This window comes from Hypomesus transpacificus, chromosome 24, assembly GCF_021917145.1.
Source record: "Hypomesus transpacificus isolate Combined female chromosome 24, fHypTra1, whole genome shotgun sequence".
In the NCBI taxonomy this organism is placed as follows: domain Eukaryota; kingdom Metazoa; phylum Chordata; class Actinopteri; order Osmeriformes; family Osmeridae; genus Hypomesus; species Hypomesus transpacificus.
In genome coordinates, this window is record NC_061083.1 from 2580063 (window position 1) to 2604817 (window position 24755).

Here is a 24755-nt window from a genome sequence, read left to right on the forward strand (position 1 = left end):
AGTACATCATGTCAGGCTTCGTTGTATTCGTGCCCCCTTTTTTTTGCTGCCGAAAAGCACACCTCCACCGAAAAGGAGATCGCTGTCTGTGTCATGATTCAGGCAGAAAGGGCAGGATTTCAAAGAAATCTTCAGGAAAGTAACTTATCTTCGCAGGCTAAGGGCTGAATGTTCCGGAGGCGGAGGGGATGACTCACTAAGCTACAGTAATGACACCACGCTGCCTGGCATAAATGATAATGAAACAGATAGGCGTGAATTATTTGTACCCTGCGAACACTCAATAAGGCAGTGGAATTAGATCATGCACACGGCCTGTGATTGCTGGTCTGGTGTTTGCTGGTGTAGCATGTTTGGTGTGTTGACTCTCCCGTACAGATACACACTCACACAAGTGTTCTCACACACACACACGCACGCATTTGTACTTAACAGCCCTATCTAAAACACAGCATCCCCCTCCCCACACAATTTTTCTTTCTCTCAGCCCATCTCTCTATCCTTATCCCTCTCTCTTTGAAACACACACACACACACATGCCCACCCACGCATAAAACGTCTCTGCCACAACACACACACAGACACGCGCTCATAAAAGTCAGTCTACGCAACCACACACACACACAAAAGGCTGTCTGCGCCAGCACACACACACACACACACCGAGGGGAGGGAGGGAGGGAGGGGGGGAGGGAGGGAGGGAGGGGGGGAGGGGAGCGAGAGACACAGGAACGGAAGGAGGCAGAGGGAGAGAACAAGAGGGAAACAGTCGAGGGGAGATGAAAAAAGAGGGATAGAGAGAACGACAATGCAACGAATAAACGTGAGAGCGATCTGGCAGGAATGACAGTCCCCGAGCAAGAGAGGGAGGGTACGGGGGGGTACGGGAACACTGGGAGGACAAAAGAAAGAGGTCGATGGCGATAGGGCAAGAGATTCTATTGTCTAATTGTGCTGGAGAAGATAAGCATGTCTTATCCACTATCTCACTCAGCTCTCGGTACTGATGATCAGATATCGGCTGCCTCTCTCTCTCTCTTCCTCTCTTTCCCTCCCCACCTCTCCCTCACTCTATCGTTTCCCTGCTCCGTCTCACACTCCCTTCGTCTTTCCATCCCCACTTGCCCCTCGTGCCTTCGTACCTCCTTCTCTCCACTCTCATTAAGCTCTCCTTCCGTCCTCTCCCTTGGTCCTCTCTCTGTCTCCGTCTCTCTCTCTCTCTCTCGCTCTCGCTCTCCAGCCCTCGTTTCTCCCTCGTTCCATTACACCGTTTAAGATTCCAGCAGGATCAGGGTCCTAAAATTGAATTCGCTAATTGAATCAGTGTTTTAGGCGTCCATTCCATTCAGAGACAGGCATTGTTACTATTGCATTTTGCTTTCCCCATTCAGCTGTGTCCCAGCAGCCTGCCATAGCCTTCTGATGTGATTAATGCCAAGGTGCTGTGTTTCTGGGACCGAACTGTATGATCCCCTGTGCTGGAGTCCTCCAAGCACAAATCACAACCCGGTAGGATTTGCTTCCTCCTCATTTAATCAGCTGTGGCGAATCGAAACGTGCCTAACGACGGCAGTGAAACTGTGGATGACGTAAGAATGTAAACGCGGCAAAGGGGGTTCTGGAAGTTCAACTCGGTTATCTCGTCTATCTCTAATCTCGCGGATTAGGATTTTGACGTCCTCTGATAGTACTGATTTTGTTGATGTCCTGTCATGGCAACCGCATAGTATTTAAACTCTTCATTTTTTTTTTGTGAGCGGTAATTACAGTTAGCATAATTAGTCTCAAAGGACAAAACGGACAAGGTCAGGGTAATCATGTATGGTACCTTCCAAATGTGCGCACACACATGCGCACACACATACACAGACACACACCAATCATGTTTAGCCTTAGTCACCTCAACAGGGGTGGAGCCTCCATGCAATCAGGGAGAGGGAGAGAGAGAGAGATGTGGGGGGAGAGAGGGAGAGGGACGTGGGGGGGATATTTGGAACACCAGATTCAACAGTGGTAGGGATTCTTACATTTATGTGCTGACCTCAACAATCACCATCAATTCTCCAATTGAACTGAATCTCCAGTTGGTGCTGCTTTTGTCTCTGTGTCTCTAACGGCCATCAGAATGAATCCTTTCAGCCCTCTGCAAGTGGACCCGCCTCAGAACAAGCGGTGCTGTAGGACTAGTGATGTATTACACACCTGCAGTCGTTTGGGCTCTCCTGACTCCTGCTGAAAGCGAAGCGGACACAGGAGGGATGCGTCTCCTCTAAACACTAGCCGAGAAAGGAACCGACCGATATGATTCATCTCGATGGTCCTTCTCCACAGCCAGCCATACCGCAGGTCACCGTTTACTCACACACCCTATCGCGTACCAAAGAAAACACACACGCACAAACACACACACACCTTACCTAGCCACCCTGAGCTGGAGTTGGGCACGCACATGTCCGTCTCGGCGCTGGGCAGCACGAAGCCCACCACGAACACCTCCACGCCGTCCGACATGAGGGCCAGGCCCAGCACCAGGAACAGCTGCCACTGGAACCTCCCGTGGCCGCACTCCTGGATGATGAGCTCGTACTGCTGGGCCAGCTCCTCCTCGTCGGCCCTCCTCTCCTCCTCCAGCTCCTTGCGGTCCCTCATGCCGTCCGACAGCGGCTGGCCCACGGCCACCTGGCCCTGGCGGTCCTTACCCTCGGTGGCGGCGGGGATCCCCTGGTACTCGCCCTCGTAGATCTCGTCCTCGTCGTCGTGGCCCTCCGTGTTGTCGCTGGAGGCATCCTCGTTGTCGTGGTAGCCGCCGCCGCCGCCGTCCGTCGCCGGGCGGCCCCGGCGGTCGTCGCCCTCGTCCTCCTCGTCCTGGAAGCGGCTGTAGTTGCGGTGGGAAGAGTACTCGTCGGTGGCCAGGTTGACTGCCTTGTTGACCTTCTTGGCCGCGTGCTTCTTGGCCTCCCTGGCGATGTCCTTGGCGCCCTTCGTCAGGGAAGTCCTGTTGTCGTAGCCGTCCTCCATGCTGGCACCAAGGGGGGCTCTTCCAGGGGGGGGTGGTGCAGGAGAGGGTGCCGGGTTGGGTGGGAAGCAGAGGCGGGTTGGGTGGAAGGGTGGGGGCGGTGCGGACGGGGGGGGCGGGTGTCAACAGACGGAGGGAGCTCTGGGGCGCGGCGAGGCGGGGGTGGAGGTGCAGCGGGGGGGAAAACCCTGGAGACTGCAGTCACCACAGGAGACAAGCCACACTGGCTGGGGATATCATGAATCAGGCTGGCTATAGGAGAGAAAGTGAGGGGGGGAGAGAGAGAGAGACCAGTCAAATAAGGTCAGTACATCACATCTCTCCACTGCCTCCATACCCAGAACAAGCAGGTGATACACTGGCAGGACAAACTCTCTCAACATTCTGCCTCCATCCTTCATGCCTTTTTAATCATTTCATTGAGAGATGCGAGGGGAATTGCATTGGCTATGTTACTGTCAGTTTATATTCACATAGTACATTCCATTTCGAGCAAAAGCTCCCCCGTTTAATATTTAATAAGTCGCCCTCAGTCTCAGGCTGGGCCAATGTGCTGAGTCATGATCTGTGCCATAAAACTAAGCTGCCTGAAATCAATTTGTGTTTTAATAAAGTGTTGGTTTGTTCGGAGGGTGCGTGGTGTGGCATGACCCAACAGTGAGGACTGCTCCATCCTGTAACCCATGGTTGGGTGACTGGGGAACACTGAGGGTAATGGCCGCATCCTGCACACACACACACACAGACACACACAGAGACACGCGCACACACAGAGACACGCGCACACACAGACAATTGTGCTCTAAAGAAACGGATTTGGCTTGGTCAGTGGTTTCATACACATGAATGAGGCCACACACACACACACGCACACAAACACACACACACACACTGGCTGGGAGAAGCCCCTCCAGTAGAGAAGACCTGGCTTGGTGGGAAACAGACCCCAGCGCAGCCCTGTGTAACATGATTTCCGGTGACTGCTTGCAAACCGCAAACCACAATCTTCAGACATTTAGCTTCATCCCACCAGCTTATCTCATTATTGATCCAAAGCTGTGTAACGTGATTAAGGTGGGTGAAATAAAAGTACAATTAAACTGCTGATTTGGGCCAAATTCATTTGACAGTTGCAAGTATTTGCTATATCATCTCCTACGAGTAGGGAGTCTCTGTGTGTGCATGTGTGTGTGTGTGAGTGTGTGTGCGTGTGCACATGTGTGTGTGTGTGCACGTGTGTGTGTGCGTGCGTGTGTGTGCGTGTGTGTGCACGTGTGTGTGCATGTGTGCGTGCGTGTGTGTGCACGTGTGTGTGCATGTGTGTATGCACGTGTGTGTGTGCACGTGTGCGTGTGTGTGTGCATGTGTGTGTGTGCACGTGTGTGTGTGTGCACGTGTGTGTGTGTGTGCACGTGTGTGTGCGTGTGTGTGTGTGGCGTCCCTGTGTGTCTCTGAGCTGCTCTCCACAGTCTCTAATGAACACTGAAGCCCTGTCAAGAGGACACAAATCACAGCCCAGGCCTCAGCTCCCATAATGCAATTTTACTGGGTAAAATGACACCCCTGATTCAAGGTGACTCTGCTAATCCCTTTTGACTCATCGGTTGGCTTCTTTAGTTAAGACCGTTATTAGAACCATTCTCTTTTGACATGCAAGGTTTCATTTTTCAGCAGGCAGAATGGCTTCATCGTCGTATTAGCCCAAAGTTCTGCAAAGTATCTGTATTCAATAGGAATCTGTATTCATGTGTTCTCAAGATCTTTGTTTAAACAGACTAACTGCATCATTTCAGAAGGTAGGTGAAGGACGGGACTGGCAATAACATACGGCTACGGCAGTACCTTTTTTTAAACCACAAAACTGAATTTTTATATTCGATTTCAATATGTTTTCCACCCTCCCGTAGTTGCAGATGAGAACATCTCTCACGCCCGGCTGTCGTCGACAACGTGAACTCTGAGAACGGGAACCGACGGCAACGCCCTGACAGCCTATCAGGACGAGACGATGACGCCTCGCCGTGCTCTAAGCAGGACCATCACATTCACGCAACACCCTCAACCACACACACGCGCACGCACACACTCGAGCAGGGCGGGTGTCCAGCCAGCGTGCGTCAGTCCGTCAGTCAGGAAGTTGTCGGAGCGCGGCGCGAGCGCCCCTGTCAGCGGTGATGAGGCTCAGAGGCAGGCGGAGCGCCTCGCCGGCCGCCTCGCCGTCCACCCCACCTGACCGCCGCTGACGAGACGGAGACAGCGCAGACAGCAGGGCCAGCAGGAGCTCAACAAACACATCTCCAGACACCTCCCCCCCCCCCCTCCCCCCCAAACCTACCTCCCACCATCTCCCCCAACACCACACCCATCCTCGGCATCAGCGAAATCTCCACCCCGTCGTCACCGACCTCCCTTTCCCAAGCCCCACAAGCGTCCAGTCCCATCCAGCCTCCGCCGGTCCTTCACCCTCAGACATCCATGCTTCATGCTGGCTGACACAGCCACCACAGCAAACAGGAGATGAGCCCAGCCCGGACTCAGAGGGGTTCTTTCGGCGGGTAGGGAGAGGATTAACGCCCGTCTGAGGGTGGCCGGAAATAGGCCTCAGTGCCCTGGTGACAGCCTCTGTCTTTGTGATGGATGGTGGCTCTACTTTCCCTCCGCCTCTTAGGAGAGTAAAGGAAAAACTCCAGGCCAAGAATTGGAGAGCCCCAAGGCGCCAAACTACTGCATGCCTTATTTCAGAGATAAACTGAACAGATTGGATTTGTATAGTGGGAGCATAAGATTAATAGTTTGTTGATTATATAAATGTTTCACTAAATGGGAACCAATTCCATAAAACCAACGCCGCATTCCAGGCCGACATGACTTTAATGAATGTCTTTGTTTTTGATTACGCTAATCTTGTTTTAAAGCAATGAAACGCTCGCGTTAAGAAGTCACCCTCTAATGGAGTTTGAAATGAGAGTTTCCTGGAACGAGAACCTGAGGCGGTCCTTAACAATCCCCAAAGTTTGTCTCCTCATCGTGATAGCGATGAAGACTGCGAGCCGTTTGGCTGAGAGCAACCAGTGACTAATGAATCCATTACCATCTCAATTAGACTGGAGTGAGGGATTGCTGCGCTCCAGTACCAGTGTGAAAGGCACAAGGAAGAGTGACAAGGAAGAGCTGTTTCGCTTTTAAAGCCTTTTGTCTCACAAGTCATCCAAACAACTGGGAATTGTAAACCCCTTACTATATTTTAATGAGACTAACGGAAAAATCCATACCGCTTGGTTGAGTTTGTGCAGCCAAATGGATGCAAACATATTCTCTGACAACCCTGTGGCAGGCCATTTATGCCATGTAACATACTTGTGTACTCCCCTTCTATGAAACCTTCAAGGAAGAGAGGTAATGTATTCAGCCTTAGTCCTGTCTGGCTTATCAGTGTCCTCCGTTGGTCAAAGACATGCGTGGGCGAGAGGCTGGGGGGGGGAGCGGGGGTTACCGAGGGAGGAGCCAGCGACGGGGCGTGTTCCATCGGGGCGAGCTGTGCAGGTCCAATCTCTAAATGGGCCGTACTGCACGTAATCCAATAATATAACAAAAAAAAAAATACAGAGCGCATGACCTCATCAAGACAGAGCTGGAGACTGGGCCCTGAGTCTGCCAGGGACGTCTTCAGTTAGGAGATTTCATCAGACACTGACGCCATTACTGGGAGTGCGTGGGGGAGGGAGGGAGGGGATAATGGAGAGAGAGAGACATGAAGAGGGAAGAGAGAGACCGAGACCGATAAAGACAGAAACAGAGACAGAGAGAGAGAGGGGAGGAAGAGATATGAGAAGGTAATGCAATGGAAGGAGTGAAGAAAGGGGAGAGCGGAGGGATGTGAAGATGTGGAATGGGAAGTGGAAAGGCGGAGATGCCGAGGTAAACGCCGGCTACATGAGGAACCAAAGGACCAAAAGTGGAAAAGGTTCCACCTCTGAAGCTGATTGGGTAGCCGTCTGTCTGTCAAAGGGTCACATGATGCAGAGGCAGGTTGATGACCCTGGTCGTGTTCAAGTCCGAATAATCTTGGGCAGTCACTACACACTGTACATATTCACACTCCACTGCAACACGCTGGCTAGCACTTTTTACTGGTAGGAACCAGGATTATGATTACTGTTGACTTTCATCAATCTCTGGCATGGTTCCGATAAAACACAACCTCCATATGTATACGTTCCTGTGTTTGTGTGTGTGTGTTTTCCCTGTGGTGAGGTGGGACTGGTGACTGTTTAATCTGAGCGGTGGACATATGGCCAGCGTGCCATGCCAGCCCTCTCTGACTGCAGAGGGAACACAGTGAATCCCATTCAGGAACTGAACAGCCATCATGATACACACCACTGCTGAGCATCATACATAAGAAACACCTGCTTTGAAGGACCACACAGAATTAGCTCATTACTTTTTTTGAAGCAGGCAGAAACATTGAAGAAGAAGAATACAATATTTGTAAGGATAAAATAAATATATATTAAACGAGATGTGACCTTTTTTTTTGTCAAATCACAGTAGAATTGTACTGTGAAGGATGACCCTCAGTCCAAACCCCAGCAAGGGAAAGCATTCTAAAAGGCTTCTATTACAGAAATGGCGTAAGTGACTGTGAGTTGAGAGAACATGTCTGAATAACATCACTGCCCAAAGCCAAGTAATTACATTACAGGTTTGACTCATCGAATCATTCATTTCAAAATCCTCCATTAGCTTTCACGGGTTGACTTGCTGGGATGACGCACACTGTTTATTTGGAGACCTCCACGTTTACTGCATTGTCATTGGGACAGAGTCAATTATGTAGACCTTCTTTCTCTCAAGGATACAGGTTAGAGGAGTCAGGTGGTTTTTCTGCAGCAATGCTCCAGTGTATCTGAGAGGCCCTCGAAACTTTCGTTTAATGTCCAGTGTCAAGAATGGGGTCAGGCAAATTCATGCGATATAAAATAGGATCAACTCTGCCGAGGCAGGATCAAACTTCAGTCAAATCAATGTCCCTTCCACCTTAAAAGCTAAAAAAGCTAAAATTAAGAGCTTTCATTAGCTCCTTGACACTTATGAGACTCAGGATTTGACCTCAACCATGACGGTCAACTGGGGAACAGGGTACCTCATGGACGTAAGTCAAAATACTGCCAGGCAAGATCGTTTCTTCCGTGTTCCCCTGCACAGCACTTGACTGCAGAGTTCCAGTTCACTGACGGTGGGCCTATCAATCGCTGCCTCTTTGGAGGTGAAATTCACAAATGGCTCAGAACCAAGCTCGCAACTGTAACCCCAGCCTTGCAATTTTTTTGGCTGTAGTGCAGAGTGAAAGTGCTTTCATGTGCCCTGGGCAGGTACTACCGCGTGAAACTCATTCAATTTCGACATCGTCCGCATAACAGCAGAGAAACCGTTTCAACGAATGACTGTATTTTTGGCAAGGTAGTAAAAAAAATTAAGCAACTCAACGCTTTCAGCATTTATACTTTGTACAATAAAACGGTTTCGGTAACTTAAACAACGTACTTATTGCTCGGCAGATTAGCGCAGCATGCAGAGAAATTGCAGATGAAATTGTACGCAGAAGACAATCGAATACATTTAGACCAGCCTAAAAGTAGACTACTCTACTTTGACACAATACAGAAAGCACCATTTAGATGCAAAGTCACATTTAAGTTGTTTATTGGCATATCGTTACGCACAATTCCTTGAAACGCACAGGTTCAAATTGAGCAACTTCGAATTCTAGTTTCCGATGCTTTCTATCAAGACATTTAATCACTTACCTTTGCTTAGGGAGAGAGATACCGTGGATTGGGGTGGTTGTTACCCATTGCAGCACACAATCCGCTTTCGATACAAAAAGAATAATTTGCTGATATCCCACAGTAGAAAATGAACTGAGGTAGACTACCGGTGTGCTTTTTTCGATGCGGTGTCTTCTCTGCAGCACTTGAGGAAAAGAGGTGGGAGAGAGAGAGGGAAAGAGAAGGAGGGAGAGAGAGAAGGGGGGGGGGGGTAGTGAGAGTGCAATCAATAATTGTATTTCATTGAGTGATGCAGGCAATTCTGTCTAATGGAACAATCTACTTAAAGAAGGGTAAATGACGTGAAACATCACGACATATTGATGCAGATGAGGATCCCCTATAGCTTTCAATTATTATATGTATTGCATGGTCCGGTGCTTGAATTCTTGATGCAACATCTGCATTTATGTAGACCTTGATCTATCTTTTTGTAATTAAACTACTTTGCTTATGTGCGTAAACTGCAGAATAGCCTGCTGTCGCTGTCCGCGGTTCTGAAATCGGAACTGGAGCAACCCGGAAATTAAACGCATTTGATGGTGTGCATGTGTGCAGTTGTACTTTTAATGAATGCACTAGTACTATAGTAATCAGCATAACACATGAGCAAATGATAAACAAAATAGTATTAAAAGAAAACTGTTCTTTATAGATGACTTTTCTTTCTTTTTTTACTTAATCAAATTATCTTTGGCATCTTCCAAGGGTGAACTAGTAAGGCTAATCAAAATAATTTACATTTCTTGTTGATTTTTTGCGAGAAAACATGAGATCTACTACTTGGGAGTTTACTGACAGGTTGCACAGCACACAAGAGTGTCACGCAGCCTTTAACCATAGATATTAAGCTTTATTCCACCCCTCTAATGTGTGCTTAGTTTAGTCAGGTGGTCTAATCCTGGGAAATGGTAGGTGCCAGCCTTTAATTCAAAAAGCAAGATTGCAGGGCAGACTTTTCTCCAGGGCGGTGAAGTCGTCAAACAGCACAGTGGAATAATCCATGCGCAGGATGTCATACATCACCCCCATATCTACACTGACTGATGCCATTTAGAACACAGAGGTCCCACAGTACAACACCCCTCATTTGAATAGTTGATTACTTACTGCTCAAGAAATTGTGTCCGTAGACAAACACATGGGTCAACCTTGCCTGTTAGCTTCTATCCGTTTCAGGAATTCTAAACCTCAGCTGAACATGTATTTTTTATTTCTACCCGTAACAGAGTATCACAGAAAGATTATGCAATGACGCTACAATCGTTGCATAATATAACACAGGGTCCCTGAGATAAGTAGGCTCTTCGGAGAGCTCTCTCCCCATCTCACAGTCTATGCTTGTTATGTCAATCCCTACCGCTCCTCGAGCCCACGGGTTTAAAGGCGGTCACAAAGAGAGAGGATAGAACCTGATGCAACCACTGGCACACTCAGCTGCACAGTTCTTCAAAGTCCACGCATGAATAAAGACTGCCAACCCTCGCCCAGAACTACCAAGGGATAAGCAGCAGTAGCCAGATGCAAGGTCCCCCCCAAAGAGAGCCCATAGACACCATTACGTATGGTGTACTATATAAATAAATCATGCTGTCTTGTTGTTGAATGTATCACAATGCCATGTATTCTCCAATAACTTCTGTAAATTGAGCGCAGAGGGTGTGAATGTGGCATGAATGTGATGAGAACTTTCATGGCCCTTCTTATGTGCACTGGTGTATTGCTATGTCAAGACATAGGAGCAGTGACACCGACATAGGGCGTGTTTGATACTGCTGCTGCTGCAAAAAAAGACCAGCCACAGAAAGGAAAATACAGTGCGCACAGATGCATATTCACAAGTGCAGATTTGCCAACACACAGACACAAGTACAAAAGAGAGGCTTCTCTCTTTGTCCCCGGAATCTGACGATTCGCTGAGCGATGACCTGAGGGGCGGGGACACTCTCTGCTCTTCATTCAGAGCTGGACGACAAAACCTCCTGGGGCCATAAGATTCCATTTACGACTGCCGGAGAGCCAAGGAGCACTTAGCTTAATGTACGGGGCAGGGCAGAATGCCCCTCACCCACACGCTCTAGGATGCCCATTACCCTCATGAGCAGTCACATGCCTACGTAATAGATTCATAGCATTCCATCATTCCACATTCCAATGCACACATATTATCTTTTTTTTGTTCTGTTCTTTTTTTTTACGTTCACAGAACTTTGAGAACAGTGGCCAGCAAGTAGGGGTCAATAAGTGTCAGTGGACTGCTGGAGCATTTGGCTGCAGTCATTTAGTATCTCAGCTACGTCCGGATGATCACACAGAGATATGGACATTGATGATAATTGCTTTTTGCCAAGTGGAGAGGGAGTAAAACCCATTTTCACTCGGCTTTTCCTTTCAGTTAAGGGTTGTGGATTGTTGCTTCATCACTAACAGTAACAGCAACCGCTCATCCTCTCTAGCCCTAGTCTGATAGAGAAGTCTGAGGACACAGACTCACCATTGTTTACCATTCCTCTGCACCGGTTGTCTGGTTAAAGAAGCCCCCTGCAAGCAAAAAGGACACATTGCTGGGGTGCAGTGATGGATTGGTGGAGCCCAAGGGGGATGTCCAGTATCATCAACACGGAATAGAAAACTAATCTGAAATCAGCAGGTGGCTAAGGGAAGCGTTTGGCAGACTGTTACAACGGTTTGTTTCCAGTGAGAGGTCACTGCTAGCGTATGAGAGGAAAATGGGTTGATATCATTATGATTGATGCCAGCACAGTGTTCTTTTTGTCAGGATTTATGGCTGTCTGCAGACAGATCTAATTGGAAATCGATTGTAGACAGTGAAAAGTTTGAAGAAAGTTTGTTATTTTGTCTGTTAGGTATAATATGACTGTAACTGAGAGAAAACTGTATAGAATACATATACTTGTAGAAAAGGAATGGAATGACATACAGTAACCACTGGTTTTATTCATCACACGTTATCAAGTAAACAAAGCAAACACCTCACTGCACTACTAAAATATTAGTTTCTATTCTAGCTTTCCACCATGCACCAGAGCATTATTTCGTCATTTCTGTCCTGTCCACCATTTCAAGGTCTTGAATAGTCTAACTCGCCGAGCTAAAATACCAGGGGATGAAAGTCAATGGACTGTGATTATTGTCCTGGAACAGATTGAACCTCTTACAGGCAAGAGAAGGATGTGAGCAGAATCCTTTTCAACTTTGCAGGTGCTTTTCTGAACTCAAAGGAAGGTGGATTCAACCAAAGTAAGCCTAGTGAAGGGTTTAATCCAACCCTCATCAATTGTAGTTTGGAATATTTTCCCACAAGAGCTATGAGATACAGAGATCTTTCAGAGGAGCCAGTCAATAGCTTGTTCTATGACAAGTCTTAATTTAACAAAAACAGGAAATCTGCTTCTACATGCGTCGATGCAAAAAATCTAAAAGATAATGTGCAATATAAACCCCTAAGCTTTCTTAACATGTGCATATGCTGTAAAATGAAAATAGGTAATCTGTGTAAAGCTGTTGACTTCTCCTTAGGAGGAAATGATCCACAGCGTTCAGAGCAACAGGGATTATCCTCTCTGTACATCCAGAGATGTTCAAAGTCAACTGCTGCCAGTCCGACATGAAAATGTCATAATTTGCAGTGTTGAAATGTTATTCATTGAGTCCTAGCAAGCTACAGTCTATTCTATGGGATCGCATTTATTTATTGAAAAGTGCTATATACAGTCTAAATGCAAATTATTGACTATGTGTTTGCTTTTTTATTTTTCATTCTTGTGTCATAGTCAATGTCTTAGGCAAAGCACAATACTGGAGGTCCAGATGCCAACTTCTATTTCGACACTCCCATTCCCCGTTGATTAATAATGTCCAGATGCTATAAAGATGAGTTTTATCTTGACGGAAATCATTGCACAGTCACTGACACATATGGCACTGCACAGAGTGTTTCTGCACAACTCTCTAACTCAAACACTGCCCACACATCTCGTGACAGTGGTTTTAGCGCCGACAATGGCTGACAGTGCAGTATGCTCAGTGCCCAGCCAGGTGGTGAGAACGCCCCAGTCCAACTGGAACCCAGGCAGTGCTGCCATGGCCGAGAGGGACCATATGGCTCCACTGTCTGGAGTCTGCTCCAGCCCAGAATGGCAAGCCTCGGTCACATATCTGGAGCTTAATGGTATTAAGTGCACGGCCTTGCAAGGAATTAGCTGTCTTTCCTTGTTTGTGTGATGAACCAACGGGTTGGTAGCTACCTTCCTGGACCAAAACCACAGACATGGCAACAGGCAGGTTCTCAGGATGGTGGTATTCCCCAAGAACTTACACTTACTTCAGAAGGGTAAGATTGCTTATTAATTCAAGATGTGGGTTGTTTGCTTCAATGCCTTTTAACTTATAGCTTCATTAAAAACAGATGAAGTAGCCTAAAGACACAAATTAAACATCTGACTGATTTAAAATGCTATTGCTAAAATGAATAGGTTTGCTCGCTTTACACAGCTGACAATATCAGATGGGAATTGTTCTGTGTCTCACTAGCTCACTTGAATGAAATGAAGACCATTGGAACTGGCTTAGCTAATGCAAGCTAGCTAGGCTACACAGTTAGCTCGGCTGGTTGTGACTGTCAGGGACATGATCACAGATTTTGACTCGAACTTATGTTATCTATATTTGGTTAAGGCTTTATACTTTGAATGAGAAACCACCACATCAACATTGGTATGAAATTACTAATAATTTTCCGTCTAGAGTACTTCGTTTTAAAGTGGTAGACTCGTTTGAATACTATTAAAGCTTATTTAGCCAGAAATGACTAGCTTAGCCTGCTGAATCAGAAATCAACTCATCTCACTTAGCGTTGTTCCGCTTACTTAACAACGTTACCACGGAAACATACGCTGCCCAATCAAAACCGATTTGGCGGGGCGATCAGAAGGGGTAAGCCAATCAGATGGTTCCTTATTCCGGAGTCGGTGAGTTTGAAACGCAGGCAAGCCATTTGAAACTGTCAAGACAGCTAAAGTTGGAAACACAACAAGGAACGTGCTGGCAGATACTCTAATCTAAAACTCCACGGTAAAATATTTGAAAATATAAATATCCAATAGGCTAGCTCACAGTACGAACGTTCTTTATAGCAATCTAGCTATTTAACCAAAAGTGTAAGGCTGGCAACTCGTTAAGTACAGTACTGTAGTAGCTACTGAAGAGCTAATTAGTATGTAGCCGCTCAACAGTATTGTACACTCACTACCAGATACGTTCCTACTTAAAAACAATAGCTTGCTCAGCGTTATGCTAGGCTTATTATTATTATCTACCTCAGCGCATAGCTGCTGACTACGTTGGTTACTGACATACGCTTGTGCACCGAACATTAACTTTCTGTCTTTGTGTTTCTTTCTCTCTCAGATGTCCTCAGACGAAGGGGAGCCGAGCAGTCCAGTCCTACCAAGGGACTCGGATAGGGGCAGTTCGGTCTCTTCTGAACTGCAGGTAAACACAGAAAAGAAACGTAGGAATCTACTGTATCTGTAGCAACAGGAGCTAACTGTAGCCCAGGTCTACCTTATTGAGCGATGTAGCAGCGTCTCTCAGGCATTTAACTTACAAACCTCATTAACTCAATACTGCCGCATTTATTCACGAGAAATTAAACATGCCCTTGTCTCTTGTCTACGTCCGGTGAACAGGACGAGTATGAGGAGCTCCTGAGGTATGCGGTGGTCACTCCCAAATTTGAGCCCCATGCCACATCCCAACTACAGCTCCTCTGTGCTTCTCATCTGTCTGCGGGCAGACCGAGTTCCCGTGCCAACGATGATGCTAGATCTTATCGCTCTGCAGGTACCGTGGCCTGGGTGTCTTTCTTGCAGAAACACCCCACGCACACAGACCCACTGGCACACGCTTGTTGCACTAAGCTGTTCCGACACACACGCAGCTTGGGGCTGTCCACAGCGCCATTCAAATGATCAACTGTCACAACGGTTTAGCTTCTGTTCAAAAATGTGAAAAGATGCTGCGGCAGCCTGCGAATGTTTATGACCATTGCAGACATGTGATATCAGTGTATTATTATTATATTTTTCTCCGTTCCTTTTTTAAAGTCCTCCCCTCAAAGATGTTTTTGGCCTACAGTTGTGCTTCAGTGCTTAAACAGTCATTGAACGGCAGAGTGCAGGTATATAAAAAGCAACCAGAGGTTTCTAGCTGGTAATGAACTGCTGGCATCCTTCCCAAACTGCGGGTACAGATTGTCTTTGCCCCTTGCAAGATTTAATAAAGATATTGACAAAAATGCATTCCTGGACGAGGAGCCAGAATCATCGCATCCTCCCCCTCACTGTCTTGTCAATGGCTTGTTCTGTCTCTCTCTCAAACACTCCTTTCCCCACTGCCAGGTTCAGCATCTGAGGTGGAGGATGGGCGACGTAGCAGGGAAGTGAGATCAGCGAGGGCCTCCCCTCTTATAACGGAACCCTGCACTCACCCGCCAGGTCAGTGCCCATCAAACAAGGGGGCACACTTCTCATCGCACCCCTTCTACATGGATCGGTGCATTACTCTGAGATGTTGTTTACCTTCCAGGAGAGGAGACGGCCGGCAGGTCGTCGGCGGCGTCGGACGCGCTCTCCGACCGACAGCAGACGCCGTCCGAGAGGTCCCGTCACAGCAGCCCGGCTCCCCTGGTCACCGTGGTGACCGACCTGTTTATCTCCGAGGAGAACATGGGCAAGATGGAGAACATTCTAGACACGTGGGGCGACAACCTAAAGGTCAGGAGGCGCCGCCGTCCGTCGTACCTCTTGTCGCCGTCGATGACGTCAGCGGGGGAGGGGTCGTGAGCTGTGGTCCTGTCTGTGTGCGTCCCCCTTCAGGCCAACGTGCTCACGGAGCTGAGGAAATGGAAGGTGGCCTTTGTGGAGCGGCACAAGCTGGAGCTGAGGAAGGAGAGAGAGACGCACGCCGCCCAGGTGGCCGGCCTCAACGCCCAGATGGACAGCATGAGGGAACTGCTGCAGACCTACGAGACCTCCAACCAGAGGAAGGATGAGGTGTGTCTATACACACACACACAGACACACTGTCTTTGATGCTTCTGTTAGTACATACTGGAGTGGCTACTTAGTCAGTCCAGTCCACAGCACTAAATAGAAATGGGCTACATTAAATGTTTTATTAAATTGTATTAAGATCATTACTGATATAGGCATTTAGCTCCCTGCTTGAGAGTTCTCCCAGTAGCATTGTTAGTGTGATAAGTGTGTGATGCAGTGTAACTGCTGTAGGTGATAGTGAACCTGAGCCAGGCGGTGGACAGACAAAGGGAGAGGCTGGAGCTGATGAGAACCTTCACCCACTGGAGACTTCAGCACAGCGAGGCCAGGGTTGAGGTGAGGGGCCTGGGCACGGAGGGGAGGGTGTGGTGGGTGTTTAGACTGCCCTGGGGGCCTGAACCATGTCTATTGAATTGTGATGGCGCAGTACACCACGCGTTCAAGTCTTGATGTCTTCCGTTCCAGTTTCCTGAGTTTTCGTCTGAGGAGTCAGTCGGTTTTAAACCACATGTTCTGTCTGAGAAATGGCTTCATCGAAATGTAGTTAGGGAGCTGTGCTTTGACACCGCTAGATTACTGTCAATGCCGTTTAATGGCTTATGCAAATCCCGTATCTCTGCATGACTTGCCAATCCATGCGTTACAATGTCACCGCACATCGAACACTCATACATCCCGGTTTGCCTGTGACGGAAGTGTTAAGAATGTTAAATCCAGACAATCACGTTAGTGCAACGCTATTCATGCCCCCGAAAGACGGGGGAACAGAAATGGATAAAGAGACGAGAAGAAATGTCGATTCAAGGCTTGTTCAAGGTCTTTATTCGTATCATCTTTTGATATCCGAGCCAAGTTAACGAGCCCGTGCGTTTGCCCCCTGACGTGGCCAGGTCCAGCGTGGCCGGCTGGCGGAGCAGCACCACCGCCTGCAGCTGAAGAGGAAGGTGTGGGCAGGCTGGCATTCCCTCATCCAGGCCAAGTGGAAGGAGCGGGTGGAGAGGGCATGTCGCGCCAGGGCGGAGGAGGTCTGCCTGCGCATGTCCACCGACTACGAGGCCAAGATGGCCGAGGTGAGGGGGGGGGGCTGGACCGCGCTTCGCCCACTGATTTGACCTTAATACTTTTATGAATATAATATAAATTTGTCTTATTTATTTTGATTTCAGCTTTACTCGACCTGAAATGTGCAGTTATCGTTTTTCACCATGTACCGTCATTTTAAAACACAGTTACCCTGTTCTAATGCGCCACAAACGAAAGCTAAAATGATACAGCGTATATCGCTGAACGGCTCCCAGAATAGGCCCCGTGTGTGCGGAGTGGAGCCGCACACCTGACAGTTTCTGTTGGAGCCAAACGCGCCATGCGAGCGGGTTTCTGTAAATCAGCCTGTGCAGAGAGGTTGATAATCTTGGTGAATAATTGCCGCACTAAAGCAGTCGCAGTGAGTGAGCTTGATTGATGGAGGCTGCAGTAAAATCCCAGTGTTGGGTGTAAGGCGATGTTAGCTAGCTAGTGGGACTGACATGTAGAGAGGGAGGGAGGGAGGGAGAAGGAGAGAGAGAAAAGAGAAGGGGAGGGAGGGAGGGGTAAATAAAGACAGTCTTCAGAATGAAGAATGGGGAGTGTTATTGACTAAACCAGACACGCGTGGAAAGAAGCCAGGGTGGAGAGAGGGACAGGAAGATGGAGGGTTGTTGCACATGGAGAACGACAGAACGTGGGCCAGACCAGAGGGGATGGACCGGCGAGGAACAGTTTAAAACATGGCAAAATCCTCGCCGGATTCAGCAGCAATCACGCATTCTCTCGCCGCCAACACGGCACGAGTTTTCAAACACGGGTGACCTGGATGATTTTTTTTCTTTCCGTCTTCACCTCCTTTCTCTCTGCCTGCCTTCCCTCTCATGATCCATCAATCTATCTCCCACCACCCCGCCCCCAAAGCACGTGGAGGCGTTGGAGAAGGCCCAGGCTGAGATTCAGAGGCTGCGCGTGGAGAGGGGACACTACGAGGACTCCATGAAGAAGGCCTTCATGCGGGGCGTGTGCGCCCTCAACATGGAGGCCCTCAGCATGTTCCAGTCTGGGGAGGGACGCGGCCTGGAGCTGGACCCGCACGGTCAGTACCGGGACCACGCCAGGCCGGAGCACCGCTGCACGCGCACCGCGGCTTACGGCTCGGTGGTCGAGCGTTCGATGATGCCTTTTGTGGCGTCATTTGAATCGTGAGCAAATATCACTTGTGTGCATCCATTTATTGTTATTCAGAATTTTTCATACCCGTGGTAATTGGGTTGAGCAAGTTTCCGATCCCGTGCAATTTAATCAAATTCTCATTTGGATGCCGAAATGTCAAAAGTTATTATTCTTGCTGTCGTACTGTAATTGAAGGGACCACAGCCAATTGTAAAAGATGAGCATGGTGAGATGTGATAAACCTGAGCTTATCTGATGATCCTGTTACCTGCCCAGTCATGACTCAGCCAGACAGCCCCGGAGGCGTTCCTTCCCCCCGTCCTCACAGACACTCATTCTATTGGCTGTCCTGCAGATGCTCCTCCCCCACGGGATGATCCTGGCTCCGGGTCATTGGGCCACCTCCAGCCTCGATCAGCCTCCACGCGGTTTAGCCCAATCAACTTCGACCCCCCTGCGTCCCACAGTGAAGCAGAGGAGACTGTGAGAGGCTAACACACACAAACATGCATTGATTTCTACAGATATCCTCTGATTCCCCACACATTGGCCACTCATTTGCTGCAGTTTAGATTTTTTTCTTTCTTTATACCTGACTTCATATATCACGCAAAAGGAAGCTCTGAAACTATGTGACCAGTACATAGTGCCTAGTATTTGTGGTACATACAATTCTTTGATTTCTTAATCTCTTTTGTTTGACATCTCTCTCTCTGATTTCTCTCCCTCAGTTGGGCTTCATTGCACCAGTGTCCAGGGCTGAGGCCTTGCCCTCCACTCATGTCATCCACAGCTCCCTACCACCAGGGGGCAGCGCCTGCTCCCACACACAGGTCGGTCCTCTCCACCAAGCGAACGTAGCTCGTCCACAAAACACTCCTCCTTCCAAAACGTATTCCATTCGACCCCTCACTAGACATGGCTGTGATAGGTGAAATTAAAGCTTGCATGAGCCAAAAGATCATTGAATTGTTTGGGTTAAGCATGTAAAAAAACAAAACAACAATGTATAACATATATTTTAAGGTGTCTGTTCCATGACATGCTTGACCACTGCTGGTCATGTGGTGTTTCAGGTGGGCACGCGGGTGGTCACCTCCAGCCAGCAGAAAGCCACCAGGACGGTGAGCGCCCGCATCACGGCGCGCTCAGACCTCGCCAAGTCCATGCGCCTCCCCAGCAACCTCCAGGTGATGGGCGTGGCTCCGCCCATGAGCTCCGTCATCGTGGAGCGTCATCACCCTGTCACTCAGGTACAGGCCAATTAGGAAGCCCCTGCTGCTGTGTGTCTGGATGGTCAAGACTTGAGATACCCTCATAGGAAAACGAATCGGAATGCTTTGTAAAGGCCTTGATACAAGCATTTTATGTTCTGGAAATGAACACTCTTACTATTTTATATGCGAGACTGGCGAGGTATCCTTGAATAAGTGTTTGTCTCTGCCCTCTCTCTCCCTCTTCCTCTCTCTCCCCCCTTATCCTCCTTTCCTCCAGCTCACTGTGGGTCAGGCCACAGCAGCCAAGTTCCCCCGCTCCTCCCATCAGGGTCAGGTTCCCTCTGGCTCCAAGAGCTCTTCCAGAACACACTCAACCTGCCATGTGCACTCCATCAAAGTAGTAGAGTGAACACACACACCACACACACATACCACACACACACCACACACACCACACACTATTACTGTACCTCAGGTTGATATGAACAAATCTGGGAGTTACATTCAGCAGGATTGTTTTTCAGGGCATTGAAAAAACGTTTTATTCTGCTCTTTGGAGCCGTCTGAAGGAAAAGCAGTTTTACCTCTGAAATTGAACGACGGAAATGATTTTACATTCTGTTTTATATATTTAGAATTTTAAATTATGCAATGTCAGTTTTACATGAAATTATTGTTGTTTTACATTGAGAAATGATCTCCTGTTCAATTCTGGAGAATATGCAAATCTGTATAGTCGCAATGTGACTCGAATGACCCAAACTGTAATAAATCTTGAATGAATGACAAATGGCACGTGAGTGAACCACGACCAACATCATGAACACACACAGCATCATCACCAGCATCATCGTCCACAGACAGGGAGACAGTCAGCATCAGGACGGAACACAATGACTCATCCACCTGCTCTCTGTCTCCATTCTCATCTTATCTGTAAGACAGGAACAAAAGAACCAATTCCTATATCCATCTATCATCCCTACGCTAGATGGGGGAGGCCGGTTCACATAGAGAAGACATGGTAGCGCACCTGCTGTGGTTTTGTAGCCGGTGGATACGAGGCTCTGGTAAAGCTCCTTGTCTGGGTTCTTGGCTGCCATGTCCACCCCGTGGAGCCAGATCAGCAGCAGTCTGTTCCCATGCTCCTGGTAGCTCTGCTCACCTACACCCAAAACACACACCCAAACACACGCTGTTGATTCTCGACAAAACAGTGGCTGGGCATCAATATACTGGATGGCTCTCCAAGTCATGTTTAAGGAGACCTGCATGATAGGACATGCGCCAATCCAGAAGAGGGGATGATATATTCCTTTAACAGGTGCTTTTATCCCAAAGCAACCTCTAGATCTGCAGTCAAATGTTCTATCGCCGGACCAAACCCATCCCCCACCTGTCCACTGATGTTCGATGGCCTCCACCTGCTGCTTGGTGAAGCCCCAGTAGGACGCCAGCTTCTTCCAGGCCCGTGGCTTGAGGAACCTGTACGCCAGGCGCCAGGCGGTGGCGCGCATGTGCTTGGTCTCGGCGCGGTGGTCCAGTTTAAACGTCAGCGGGGACTGGCCGTGAAGGCTCTCGTCGTTGAGCTCCGAGTGGGTCTGAAAGGGGTAATCGAATCATGTCACTTCGCGGAGAAAGGCCACAGGCCCCGGAGGCCGGGGGGGGGCTGAGAAACGTGGAGCGGACGGCCCACGCGAGCCCGGTGATCATCAAACACCACGGCTGCTTGTTCTGCCCGTCGTATGCGGCTGAACAAATTGACACTGAAATTGGCTGTCAAAATTTTTAGGTCCATAAGTCATTTTTCTCCCCCCCCCCTCTCCCTCAGATGGAGTTAATGGGATTAGGGTGGATTCGTGTTCTGCTGTGACATTGGAAATGAATCTGCAGTGGTGAATGTAAATGATTGATTTTCGAGTCCCGGTAACTGGATTAAAAGGGCATGCAAACACAGGACTGGAGAGACCTGTTAAGAGGACCTACGAGGCTAATGGCGCTCCTCCACGAGAAGTATCTCTCTGCTTTGATGATCATGTCCACGATGAGGACCTCGTCGGCTCGAGCTGCAACTCCCAGGGCTGTCTTACCCTGCTGCTCACAGAGAGAGACAGAGAGAGAGACACACAGAGAGAGACAGAGAGACAGAGACAGAGAGAGAGAAAAAAAAGACATCCAGTAATCAGTCAGAAGTGTCCTCACGACTGCCCACACAAACAGCTAGGATGAACGCGTACGGCGCGAGCGCATCAACGCCAAAACGTCTGCCATCCGCAAAGTCTCCTCTCACACCCGCCGCCGCCGTATGTGAGAAGCCAGAGGGTTCAACGACAGGGACGGAAAGCGGGTCCTCTCACCCTATCCTGAATGGCCAGGTCCATCCCTGCCTTCAGAAGCATCTCCACGATATCAGCCCGGCCCAGTTCGGCCGCCAGGTGGAGAGCGGTCTGGGACCTCTGGTGAGAAAGGCAGGAAAACAGACGACGACAACGTCATCTTCCTGGTCAAGAACAAGCGACAGGTAAGAGTCAAGGGAGGTGGGGTTGGTGTTTAGCTCCAGTACCTGGTCAGTGAGGTTCACGTTGGCCCCGGACCTCAGGAGAGCGTAGATGACCGTGGTTTGAGAGTTCTTCACCGCCACGTGAAGAGGGCTCTGGAGGTACTGGCAACACACACACACACACACCTTGTCGGTACATGCCGTCACTCAATGAATCAGCTGATGGTCAGTTGAATTATAACAGCCAACTGGTCGAGTTAAGGACTACTATGTTTGTCTGGGTTGCTCGGAACTCACCTGGTCTTGAACGTCCATTAGGTTTGAGTTCTGTAGGAAGACTCGGATCATTGATTCGTCTCCCCTCTCTGAAATCTGATGTAGTGTACTGCGTGTTGCCTGAGAGAAGAATTCCAAGCTAGGTAAGAAATATCAAAATATCCCAAAGTATTTACTTAGGTCAAATTCAGATTGAAAATAGCTATGGCTTGTGCTTTGTCATTGGCTTGTGCTTGGAATGTGGTTTGTGCGTGTACTGTACCGTGGTGATGTTGGGGTCACAGTCTGCCTCCAGTAGGGCCAGAACACAGTCCTCATGGCCACTGTCTGCGGCCAGGGACAGAGCTGTCTCCCCAGCCTGCAGGAAGAGGAGGGCGGGGTTATAGATCAGGACAAAGTCAGCCTGATCCAATCGAATCTGATACCTGCTGTGGTTTACACCATCAGATTCAGTTTGACATCTGCTTCAGATCACAGTGCGATACGGGAGCATTAGCCAAAGGTCAGATATGCAGATAAGCTGCCGAGCAGGGAATAGTCATTCGGCTTGCTGTCACATTCGACCAATAAGATCCCACGATTAGAGGGAGTCTCCACCTTATTGGTTTGGTTCCGGGTCTCGAAGCTCTGCAGCAGGAGCTGGACGGTGCTCAGGTGACCGTTCTTGGCAGCCAGGTGGAGAGGTGTGTCGCCGTTCTGGCCGGAGGGAGGGAGGACAAACACATTATAATCTCTTTCATTCTCTCTCTCTCTCTCTCTCTCTCTCTCTCTCTCTCTCTCTCTCTCTCTCTCACAGTCTCTCTCTCTCTCTCACAGTCTCTCTCTCTCTCTCTCACCTTGTTTGGCCTCATGGTGGCCATGTTGTACTCCTCGTCCATCAGCAACGTGAGCGTTTCATCGCAGCCGTGTTTGGCAGCCAGGGCAAACGCCCTCTGTCCGGCCTGGCAGGGAGGGGGCATGGGAGGGTGGAGTCACACAAAAGCAAAGAAACAGTGACTCTGCTGTACGTGTCATCGTGACCTGCGTGGTGAACTGAGGGCTGCGGGGGTCAGGTAAGGTGAGGGATGTGTACAGGCAGACGGGGAGCTCACCTGGTCTCTCCTGTCCAGCTCCTTCATCTGCAGGTCTTTGACGATGTACTCGACGATGTCGGTGTGGTTGTTGATGGCTGCGCAGTGCATGATGTTCCATCCCTCCTAATGAGAAACATCCAAAAGGCCCAAATGGATGAATATCTCCGCCCCAGGACCGAAGAAAGCCAATCCAATAAGAAGGGCCCAGACACGCGGGACTATGATGACGCCTTGCCTGATTCAAAACCTTCTGTTCTGCACCTCCCGTGACAAGCAGCTTCAGGATATCCAGAGATCCAAACCAGGCTGCCAGGTGGATGACGGTCAACCCGTACTGAGTGTGTGTGGGGGGGAAGAGAATATGGTGGGTGAGGGGATGTATCAGATATAGACAGAGATCATCTGAACAAGCTACAGTCTATTGTAGGTGTTGGACCTATGGGTCGACAGACCTTGTCCTTCAGGTCGATGTTGGGTCTTCTTTGGAGGAGGTATCTGACAGCTGTCTGGTGTTGACCCGCCACTGCGTAGTGCAGGGCTGCACGGCCGTCCTGGGACATGCAGCAGTTTCCCATTTTTTCGAATGTCACTTATAATACAATGAGCTGTAAATGAATCACTCACTAAGTGATTCATTCACTAACAAGACTTGACTAGTGTAACTAGTGTTAAGATCTGGGTCAATTAGGAGACACTCACCACATTCTGGGTATTGATCTTTACTACCTTTCCCAAGGCCTTTAAAGTGTCCACATCGCCTCTCTTGGCTGCTTCTAGAAAGTTCTTCTCATGATCCAGGACTACAAAGGAGTCACATCAGGTATGACTCACTTACTAAACATTACCTCAGTAAACAAAGCAAAACGGTTTGTTTTTACAGTGTCCGCAACTGCAAACTTAACAAACACTGGGAATAAACATTAGGCAAATTGAAGCCTTGATGATTTTTAACCTGTATTCTATTCTGTACAGTATTGTTTAGTTAATTAGAACTTATTGTATAAAAAAAGTGTCTTGGATGCTCCTTCCTGCCATAGTAAATTCCTTGTTTGTGTACACTTACTTTGGCGAATAAAGCGGATTCAGATTCTTCTGTTTAACAGGATCACCTATGCTTTTTCCAGCATCCCCTTCATGAAAGACATGATGCACAAACGTGAACAAAATCTAAAAATCAAGCACTCACACTTCTCCTCACGGTCAAATCTGGAGCCTGACTCGATGGGCTCCTTCGGCTGTAGGAAGCCTCGGAAGGCCTGGACGGCATCGGATCTCGCCCATTTCTCCATGTGGACCCTTCCTCTGGGTCTCCCAACCTGCGCTGAAGAACTCTGGGCTTACGTCGCTCGTCAAATTCCCGACCCAACGGCAGATTCCGCGGGTCTACGGAAGCATGAAGTGAAGCACTTTGCCTGTCCTTATGCAGGGCAGCATCAAAGCTCAGCGTGACATCAGAGCACTCGCATGTCTGAAGGGCTGACCTTTGTTGACTTTAAAGGCTCACGCCCCTTCAAGCATTCCTTTGGTGACAGTGTCATGCATGGGTCATGTGTTTTTAAGGTG

General features: G+C 48.7%; 3 protein-coding genes across 3 annotated transcripts in view; 1 reads left to right on the forward strand and 2 right to left on the reverse strand.

Annotated features, from left to right (window-relative positions):
* Nucleotides 1-3037, reverse strand: part of sv2ca (synaptic vesicle glycoprotein 2Ca) — a 7419-nt gene extending 4382 nt beyond the window's left edge. The window contains exon 1 of the mRNA XM_047048749.1: nt 2419-3037. Within this exon, the coding sequence (XP_046904705.1) occupies nt 2419-3019 (601 nt within the window). The 5' untranslated portion in view covers nt 3020-3037. The remainder of the gene's footprint in view (nt 1-2418) is intronic.
* Nucleotides 3038-13849: 10812 nt separating this feature from the next.
* Nucleotides 13850-19760, forward strand: poc5 (POC5 centriolar protein homolog (Chlamydomonas)). Its single transcript, XM_047048310.1, has 13 exons — nt 13850-13942; nt 14279-14362; nt 14560-14713; nt 15271-15366; nt 15458-15645; nt 15748-15924; nt 16159-16263; nt 16818-16997; nt 17875-18049; nt 18482-18609; nt 18858-18959; nt 19203-19379; nt 19621-19760. Exons 2-13 carry the CDS (start codon nt 14279-14281, stop codon nt 19750-19752), a joined length of 1698 nt encoding a protein of 565 aa, XP_046904266.1. The 5' UTR covers nt 13850-13942; the 3' UTR covers nt 19753-19760.
* A 429-nt stretch (nt 19761-20189) lies between these two features.
* Nucleotides 20190-24641, reverse strand: ankdd1b (ankyrin repeat and death domain containing 1B). Its single transcript, XM_047048311.1, has 15 exons — nt 24379-24641; nt 23892-23992; nt 23645-23743; nt 23428-23526; nt 23211-23315; nt 22956-23060; nt 22717-22815; nt 22382-22477; nt 22141-22239; nt 21907-22005; nt 21701-21799; nt 21330-21437; nt 20740-20944; nt 20377-20508; nt 20190-20277 (listed from the first exon to the last, which is right to left on the reverse strand). The coding sequence occupies exons 1-15, from the start codon at nt 24479-24481 to the stop codon at nt 20222-20224; spliced, it is 1605 nt and encodes a 534-aa protein (XP_046904267.1). The 5' UTR covers nt 24482-24641; the 3' UTR covers nt 20190-20221.
* Nucleotides 24642-24755: the final 114 nt, after the last annotated feature.

What these genes read in the sequence shown, in the direction of transcription:
- poc5 (XM_047048310.1), top strand. Translation starts at nt 14,279, where the DNA reads ATGTCCTCAGACGAAGGGGAGCCGAGCAGTCCAGTCCTACCAAGGGAC. An exon ending in ACAGTGAAGCAGAGGAGACT is followed by an intron (nt 18,610 to 18,857) that starts GTGAGAGGCTAA and finishes TCTCTCCCTCAG; the next exon opens with TTGGGCTTCATTGCACCAGT. An exon ending in GCGCCTGCTCCCACACACAG is followed by an intron (nt 18,960 to 19,202) that starts GTCGGTCCTCTC and finishes GTGGTGTTTCAG; the next exon opens with GTGGGCACGCGGGTGGTCAC.
- ankdd1b (XM_047048311.1), bottom strand. Translation starts at nt 24,481, where the DNA reads ATGGAGAAATGGGCGAGATCCGATGCCGTCCAGGCCTTCCGAGGCTTC. An exon ending in AACAGAAGGTTTTGAATCAG is followed by an intron (nt 23,316 to 23,427) that starts GCAAGGCGTCAT and finishes GTTTCTCATTAG; the next exon opens with GAGGGATGGAACATCATGCA. An exon ending in GGAGGAGCGCCATTAGCCTC is followed by an intron (nt 20,945 to 21,329) that starts GTAGGTCCTCTT and finishes TACCCCTTTCAG; the next exon opens with ACCCACTCGGAGCTCAACGA.